Genomic DNA, 9,583 nt, shown 5'->3' on the forward strand with positions numbered 1-9,583 from the left:
AAAAAATTCAGGAGCCATTCCACTCTGTAAATATGGATGACCAGCGAAGCTGTTTAGCGCATGACAAAGAGGTGGCACAGAATTTTGAACACAGGTATGAACATTTATTGCCCTGATCGGCGGTCATTGTGACGATAGGTACGCACACATATTCACATATCACCTCTGGTGTTAAATCTGTCCGTCATGTAACACAATGAATTGCTCATACCCCTGTAAACGCCGCCTCCCCATTAAGACAACAGAAGAGATAGATAGATAACCATGTGCTTTGGTAATTGGAATCAGACAAGTGGCATTATGTTGAGTTAATTCAAGAGCCCTGATTAGAGTTGCGTGATCAGGATCCCAGATTGCGGTGGCATATTCTAACATTGCGAGAAGCTTCAAGGGTGGGTGATTCAAGGGGAGAAACATACCCTTGAATTAGAGGCATACCTTAGGCTCTGCCAGTGCACAGAAGCTTTGCTCTGCAGAAACTGTTGTTGTTTTAGCTTCAGCTTGCTGTTCCAGTTTAATTTTTTTCATTACTTAAACCGTACGTGCTTTGTTTTATGAGTGACAGCTTTAATGGCACAAAGTGCATCACTTTGCACAAAAGCCACGAAAGCGACGAAAAACTACTTGCGCTATACTGTAGTGGGCAGGATGACTTCCTTGAATGACGGGGAACTAATGATTTCTTTTGTATGCATGACTTAAACGAATTTGAGTGGAGGCAGAATTTTTCTAATTGCTTGTTTTTATCAAAAATTAACATTTTTTTAGTTGATCTCACAGTTGCTATTAGCAAGTGCTCCAAAACCCAAATTTTATTGGTGGAACACTTCACGTTTCCTGTTTCCTGAGCTTCTCCAACAAGGACGTTTTTCTTGCTTCAATCCTGCTCTTGGGCAAGCTGGCTTCTTTTTTTTTTCTCCAATTCTGCTCTGGTGTTGCTGTGGGACTGACCTTTTCTTCCTTCATTCCTGTTCTTGAGGTGGCCCCGATATTGACCTTTCCTTGCGTCAGTCATGTTCCTGAGTTTCCCTGGTATCGATGTTCTCGTGCTTCAATCCTGCTCCAAAATATACTCTTTTTTTTTTGGCTCCCTGATCTGCTATAATACTCAAAGCACTGCTTCCACCCTGTAAATTCAACTGCATGCAAGTGACACCTGCTGCACCTCCTTTTCCCTTGTAATGCTGTGAAATGCACGAAACGATGTGAAGAAATGACAGAACAGGATAGAGCATCACTCGCAACCAAGCCTATTGAAACCAAACAGTTTAAATTTTTTTAACCTATTGGCTTCCAAAGCCAGCGGATTGGTGGACATAAGAACGGGGGCCATATTGGCGAAGCAGGCGATTCGTCGGGTGGGTGGTATCGTTGGTTGAAATTGCTATTCATAGATGGGCACGACAGCCAAATATATGCTGGACAAGTTTAGAATAGTTGTTAGTAGATAGCGCTAGGTGTCCATTTCAGCGTGGTTCAATTTTTGAAATTTTTAGTTGATATTTGTAGAATGTTTGCACGTCCGTAGCACATGTTCCAACACCTATGGGCACATTTCCACAATGTCCATCATGGCAGTGCAAAAGTATGCAGTGCTGAAAGAGGCAAGGGGGGGGGGGGGGGTAAATAGGTGAGAGTGTCAAAGATGCAGTGCTGCTCCTAACAAGCCTGAGTGTTTCAAGCTTTTCCACACAACAATGAATCTGCGACTGACAGTTAGGTTTCTGAAATGAAAAGTGCGGCTTTATGTTGTAAATGAAACATACTTATTTGCATTCTTTCAGCATTAATTACTGCAGAATATTATATAATGAACACGACAATGGAAGTTTTCGTAGTGTGTGTATGAGTAAAAAATTATCGGTACGGAAGGCCATTCAGCATGCGTCTTATTGGTAGCCAATCGGTTAAGGAAGGTGCCAATATGTGCAAAAACATTTGTGCACCGAAATCAAACCAGATAACAAAGGAAATGGAATTGCCAGAATGCGTGCTCATTCTAACGCAAGATCAAAGAATTTATGTGCACTGGCTGCACAGGGCCATAGACGTATTGTCAATGCATATGTCTTGTTTCCTTTTGATGTAGTATGCCTCCTCTATAAAGGCAAAATTTAACGAACTTTCGGATCGTTTAAAAAGCCTAGTTTCAATTGGGTAGATATAAAGCAGCCTGCGCTCGAAATTTTACATTTTAAATATGAGTGGCGGCATCACAATGAGCTCGCAGAAATAGACATTTTCGTCACTGAACTGAAAAAAATAATGCCACCGTTACCGCTCGCCAGGAGTGACCCATGTCCCAGAATATTGGGAACCAATGCAACTCCTTGGCGTGACCTCAAACATTAGGATTTAAGTCATTGGATAAGTACCAGGGGCATGCATCGTCTGCTTAGGTGTTGTTTAAAGGCCGCTGTTAAGAAAATTACACAATTGCCATCCCTACAACTTTGCAAGATTGCTTCGCTACTATATATACTGCTCATTTATAACCGCTTCAGTCTAAGCTAAATTTCCTTGCAGTCGGCCTTTGACTCCAAATGCGCTTGTGCATGCTGGCACATTCCTCTAAAAAATGTTAGCTCTTTGCTCTGGATAAGCCTGGTTGCGAGTGACGCCCTTTCCTGTCCTGTTGTTTTTTTCACATCATTTTGCGTCTTTTACACCATAATAAGTAAGAATCAACTAGTCCAGCAAGTGTGGGGGTTTTCCTTTAAACATTGTCTACTTGTTCTAAATGAAGAATCGAAGAGACAGACACAAGCAGCATAAGTCAAGTGTTTCTATAAGGCCTTACATCACAGCTTGCTTAGTTTTGTCATTACTGCATAAAAGTTTTGCGACTCTGCTTCCGTAACGTGTGTGATGTGCATACGGTTATTATTTCAACATCTGGTTTGCCCGGGACGTCACTGAACATATGCTGTGTGAGTGGAGCTAGAGCATTGGATCCTTGTACTCAAGGTTCCATGTTCGAATCCTCAGTCCAGGGCCACTAAATTTTTCAGGCTTGAGGTGGCACCTGAATCTAGAAAAAAAAAAAAAAACGGAGCCAAGTGCAAATGGGTTTACGCTAGTCTAGGTGCAACCAAATTAGGGCTTGAGCTTCAAAAATATACTCCCTGATTAGAACGCAAGTTCATTTACCTAGCGCAGTATATTTGGCCACTACCTGCCTTACGAGTCTTGCGACGGGGTTAATTGGAGGTCCCTTGGAGAGGCGTTCGTCCTGCAGTCGACGTAAAAATAGACTGATGATGATACTGGGCACGACGAAAGGCTGACATAACCTTGATCACCAATATGTAACTCTGCATGTGCGATAAGCTAGCTGGTTGGCTCATAGAGCAGAACCCTGGCATATATCGGCTGTCTGAGAGTGCTGGTATCTTTGCCTGCACGCATAAAACTTGCTGTATCAATTTTGTTTTTCCTTATCAAGGCAGCAGTGAGGATGAAATGTGCACATTAATGGTGAGTTACCGCACATCACTCTAAGATAATGAGGTTGTATGTTCAGCATTATAGTCCGTTTAGAACACATTAAAGTGCCGTTCAGTTTATAAGGATGTGTAGACTAGAACCTTGTCAATACATCTTAGAAAAAAGAAATTTTGAGAAATACTGATTATTAGAGAAAGTATATGATCTGAATCATGTTTATCTGAACGGTTGTATTCCTTGTGCTCTTCATCATGCTTCGTCAAGATTATACTTTGTCTTAAGGTTTTTATTTAATGCCTACTGCTATTGCTGGATGTTAACTACTTCTCAGTTTTCCTGTGCAGGCCAGCTCCTAAGCATCATGATCTGTGCTGTGCCTGGTTACAGAGTTTAATGTTGTCATTACGAGTCATAAATAAATTTCAGTGGGGACGCCTTTTTGTGCTGTACGTTGCAACAGCGTTCCAGGCTTGAACATGTAGAGTAAGCACTAAGAGTGACTACCCAGCAGATGTTTATTAGTGGGGCATTAAGTTTATGTTCGAAGGGGAGCTCTCCTTACATGTTTTCTCCATGTCTTTTTATGTAGCACTGACGTGAAGAAGCATAGCTGAAACGCAGTAAGTACATGTGTGTCTGAACTGCAGTGAAGCTGTTTGTGTGCTTTTGTGTCTTCTTTGTGGTTGCAATGCTTTTTTTTTTTTTCTTCTTGCATTGCTCGATACATCGGAAGTATTCCACTAGCTTTCCGCATGTTTTGTGCTGACGCATTCAAACTTGTGGTTTTTGTGTTGGCATGCAGGAGGCGTTGCTCTTTGTGCAAATTAAAGTGTGTGAATTGTCAAAATGTACCCTCCATTTTGCATGCAATGGTGATGCATGGTCTTGCTGGCTTTGTTGCGTCTTGTGATTACTTTTGTATTTTACACTGCATGGTTCTTGTTCTAATGAAAGTCAATTTGAATGAATTTTGCATCATTCCAGTTAAGAGTGCCCACTGTTGCTTGGAACACCCAAGTTACGAGAAACACTACTAACTGGAATGTTGAAAATTTGCCACTGTAGCGCACGGCGTGTATCCGAGACATGTCACTGTGCCACACTCGAGCGACCATTTTGTCGTTTCCACGTTTATTCTGAACAGGGCTGCATTGCGGGAGCTGAAATTTTACTCCGTCTATGTGGTTGGCACCTGTTGTCTTTGTTCGTCACGAATTGCCCCGACCCAATGGGGTTACATTGTACACTGTATTTCACGATGGAGTTATCTGCTGCCACTTTTTCTTTTCCTTCTTTTAGGTGTGGAGAAGCTGTGAAGACCCAATCAGTCCACATTCCTCGTCCACTACAGTAGACCCAGTACCAAGGCGCACCCCGGAGCAATGCATCATTTTGAAGGCATGATCGCCGATGATGTTGGATCAGTGTCGTGTACTTGAGCGCATCTTTTATCTCGCATACATACCAGTTTGTGATACTATCAGCCCGAACACAATGGACGCAACTCTAGGTGGTCGACTGGCGAAATGGTTGTGTCGTAGAGTGCAAGTCTGGTGCCATGGACTTTTCGTTTTTATATGAGAGAGTGACCGTATTACCTTCCCACACACTTTCATGTTATTAGGTGGACTGTTGTGAGTCTATATTTTTGATATATTCTTGTTAAACAAGAGATTTTTTGCAACTGCTCAGGCAAACTGTTAGAGCTTTTATTTGTTTATTGTGCAGTTGTCACGTGTAGTACAAAGGGAATGATTATATATACAATGAAAATTTTTATTCAGCATTCCTGTTAAAGATGTGTCTTAGATAATAATGTCTGTAAATACTGTATTTTTTTACTTCTTTGCATGTACAAAAGCGGGTGCAAAAAAATAAACGTGACTTTGGTCCTGTTGCCTCTCTTTGCTGGTCATACGAAATACTTTTTGCCTTGAAAAATGTTGCAGCGGTGATCTTGAAGGTACTTGTCCAAAATTTCAAGATACTAATACTGTGCACACTACTTCAAAAATACATTGCTGACGTTCATAACAAGCTAGGTAATAGCAGCGATAACATGTGTTCAATCCACAATAGGCCCCTTTATTAACTGCACATCAGCGCTTTTCAAAACATCCATTGTGCACTTATGTAGTATTATACAGCAGATGTGCAGTCGACTGCTGTTAATTTGACTCCTGCGGGATTTGGACGAATTGTCCGAAAGGTCGAATTAACCAATGGCAGCAAAATGAATGAATTCAACCCTTTTTTTTTATTGCTTGAAGCAAGTCTGTAATGTCTTTTTGTTTATTGCTCTTGAAGCGCGACTCAGACAGAATGAGACAAAGTGTGCCGACATGTTTGAACACTAACTCAGTGTGACACAACACAAAACAAGTGGCAATGGTTTGCTTCACAGGTGGAAGGATTGTCAGCCACTAAAAGATAAAAATAAATTTATGTAGGACAGCTTTACTCCTAGGGAAGCAGTAGTATCATCTGCTGAATTTTTGGTATTTTCAAGCTTTTAATAACTGCTACCCACCTGCAAGGTTGCTGCTTGTCGGTGGGGATCGAAATAACCAAAACGGCATGCTTTCGAGTTCAGCCTAAACGAGCTTTCCTTCTGTAGCGATGTATAGTTTCTTGCTGGGACATTTCAGCGCATTCAAATAAGTGAAAAGTCGAGTCAACTGAGATAGATTTATCAGAAGTCAACTGTACTATAATCGAATGAAACTTATTCTTTTGTTAATGCAGTAGGGTACTGCTGCGAGATAGTTAGTTGTGCATTTGCGATAAAGAAGAAATTGAAAGAACAGCAGACAGTACAAAAAAACAACAGCTCAATGATAATGACAGCTGAACTATTGACCAACAGCTGCCTTGGTTAGTTGCCTCATGCAATGAGTAAGGCACAGGAAATAGTCAATGGCCTGCAGTAACTATGCTATGCAATGTCGCATAAAATTGAAGCATATAAATATATTTTTTATATGACACCATAAATGTAGTAGTAGTACTTGGAATCACTAATGAAGGCCACAGGTGTTTCTTGCGCCTTATTTGTTGTGCAATGTAACAAATTAAGGCAACTGCTAATCAGAACTTGAGCTGTGCCTTTTGACTCCTTAAATGCGTTTCGGTGTGTTCTCTCCTGATGTGGCGATGTTTATGGGAGAAAAGGGAGCAGGATCGCCACAGTGAAACAGGCATAACTCTAATGACATTAGTTGTGGTCTTTCACCTGGCATTGGTTGTTTAGGTTGCGCCATAACGATCCACTTCGTTGTATGCAACACACTTCCACGCCACTTGTGTCTCTAGTACTGCACCTTGTGGAGCGTATCCTCCTGTTTTTGAACGTCTGAGTGCAGTAAAGGTTCATTTCTTGAAAAGGTTTTTGTTTACAGTCGGTGGCATTCCATGATAAGCTTCCAAGTTAACTGAGGAACAGGATGAAACAGAGAAACTGACTGTATGGCATCAGTGGTTTCCCCGTTGCATCTCATTTCTGTGCTGCTCCAGTTAAGATGCTGAGTCAGCCCGGGCCTTCACACTTCTCAAGCTATAGCATGGTATGCTTAAAAATTCCAGAAGGCATTGTACAATGTTAAAGCCAATCTTGACGATCCATAATGCAGTCCTAATAGTGTCAGTTATGTAACAAGACCTTGCCATGATGCTACCAATTTTACGTGTGACACTCTATATACTGACCGTGCTGAAATATCACATTTAACGCGAAGCATTTTTCGCCTCATTCCAGGCAAATTGCGGTGGCTCGGTAGGTAGGTAGACTCCTGTCTCGCCTGACTTCGGACCTCTGTAATAAAAAGAAATGCATTACAGCCAGTGGAATCGAAGCTCTGCCATCGAACACACCACCCAAATGCTTTAACCACTAGGCCAGGATCGCACGTGTACTCCTCTCATGCCAATGCCGCCTAACTCTTTGGGCTGTTTGGCGCATGCGTAATGTACCAGTTTTTTTGTGTCCTGGCCTCGTTGCACCTCGTGCTTTGAGATGCAGTGTTACGCTGCACCATCTTCTGGATTGGCCCACATTCCTGACTACAGTGGAATGTCGTTGATATGATTCTGCATAATACGTTTTTTGAGATAATGAGCTTTTTTCCTTATATATACGATTATTTTTGGATAATACGATTTTTGGATGATACGTTTTATTTTCCGGTTCCCGTGAAGATCGTATGAATGACATTCCACTGTACTTTCTTTGTAGCAGCTAACGCTACGTTGTAACTGTGTGACATTTTACCGCCTTCGTAACGTTATACCGACCCAGGTTGATCACGGTTTAACGTTTCTTTTCCAGACTTCAAATGCCATAGTTATTTTAACAACGACCTACATACAATTGTTTAACGCTTTGTCACAGATCATGTTACAATTCGTGCATCTCTCGCTTACGCACGTTAAATACCTATGCAGAACCCAACAATTGGCATGTTGTATGAATTCATGTCGAACGGACTCGGCAGGAATCGTGCTGTTGCCATTGCACGATCGTCGTTGCGCTCACGTCACACAAATACTCGATTTGCACGAATGTGTTAGTCGACCTGATGACTCTTTATAGGATACCAAACAATGCTGGATAGCCAGCTACCTGCAAAATGATGCGTATAACATCAATTCCCACAGTGCGAGGGATCCGTGAACTTTTTTATAAATTTTAAGACTTTTAATGTTTAATTAGGTCATTTTTCCAGGTGCAAGTTTCTTGAGAGCTTTGTGCATCACTGGGCCCTTCATTTGTTTCGCAGATTTTGCAGAAAATGCATCGTTCTGTTTACTGCGCAAATCTGTTTATGCAAAGGTAAAGAAAAAACTGACACACGTGTGCGTATACTTTGAAATGTTTATTATTTAGCGAATAACAAACAGCTGAAAGTTTGCACATGTGTGTCAGCTTTTTTTTTTTTTTTCCTTTGTATAAACAGTATAGCACAGTAAACAGAACGATGTCATACTAACTAGCCCCAGTCGATGACTTACAGAAAATAGTTCTATTTTATAAATATTGAGTAATCATAAATAGTTATAGTTACAGTTATAGAGTATGGTGGACAACTATAGATCAGTTAGTTACATTGCAATAATTTAATTCTAGCTTAAACTGTTCACTTTAGGAAAATTATGTTTTCGTGGTTTATAAAGATCTCAGTGAAAAATGAATTTTACATTATATATTACTTAAAGACCACTACCAGTGTGAAAAATAGTTTTACATCAAAGCTTTCTTTGCCTGGTTTCCAGGTTGTCGTGTGGCTGCCTGGGTGCTGTTGGGTCGGTCGCTGTTTTGGCAGATATATTTGTGAATGTACCATATGCAGCTAGGGTGCATTTTTTTTTTTTTTTTTAGCTGCATCAAGTTTTGAAGTATTGCCTGTGGCAGATGGCACAGTTCTAATCCTTGATCTAAATTACTCAATGAGGTGGCCCATTATTTCTATGAGAAATCAAAATACTTAATTGAATAATTAACCTAATTACGGTAATTAACATTTCCAATAATTACTTTACGGCACATATTTCGCTGTACAAATTCTAGCTAGCGAGTATGCAAGGTACATCGACTTGAAATGAATTCTGAGGACATCTGAATTCTGAAGACATCCATTCAAGGGCAGCATGGATCTCCTAAGCATTTTCAGGTGCAGTATGTAATAGATCAGTGCAGATTAATGAACCAGTAGATGGTAAAAGGGGCTCAAATGCGAGTTTTAATTGTATTTTATGGTTTCACACTGAGATTCACGGATGTGCCTTATCACGTGGGGTTTTTAGCAGTGCATGCATACGCAGCACGACTGCGGCTGCACGCATACATCAGATCAGATCACCATGGAAACGCCGCGCTCGAGAAGTGCGCAATATTCAAATAAGACATTTATTCAGCTTGTTCGTCTATAAGCGCGCTGTAATGGCATTGTTTCTTAATCTTGTGCTATGTGGCGAAGTCGTCGTGAAACAGGTTATGACAGCCGTAAGATGCCTTGCGAAGCTGTGATGTAAGCTATTTCGAAACTTAAACGCCGACGCGTACGTAATTTGATTACGCTTGACTAACGTGACACGTAGGCACTCGAATGAACGGCTCACTCAAAAGAACTTGCGGACCTAT

General features: G+C 41.1%; 1 protein-coding gene across 3 annotated transcripts in view; it reads left to right on the plus strand.

Moving 5' to 3' along the window:
* Positions 1–5,351, plus strand: part of LOC119453052 (UNC93-like protein MFSD11) — a 52,763-nt gene extending 47,412 nt beyond the window's left edge. For 2 of the 3 annotated variants that reach the window (XM_049667493.1, XM_037715038.2), the window contains 2 exons: positions 4,037–4,067; positions 4,747–5,351. In XM_049667493.1, the coding sequence (XP_049523450.1) occupies positions 4,037–4,061 (25 nt within the window). In that variant the 3' untranslated portion in view covers positions 4,062–4,067; positions 4,747–5,351. The remainder of the gene's footprint in view (positions 1–4,036; positions 4,068–4,746) is intronic. The other variant, XM_037715037.1, reaches the window with a different exon arrangement.
* Positions 5,352–9,583: the final 4,232 nt, after the last annotated feature.

Source organism: Dermacentor silvarum, chromosome 5 (genome assembly GCF_013339745.2).
Source record: "Dermacentor silvarum isolate Dsil-2018 chromosome 5, BIME_Dsil_1.4, whole genome shotgun sequence".
Classification (NCBI taxonomy): domain Eukaryota; kingdom Metazoa; phylum Arthropoda; class Arachnida; order Ixodida; family Ixodidae; genus Dermacentor; species Dermacentor silvarum.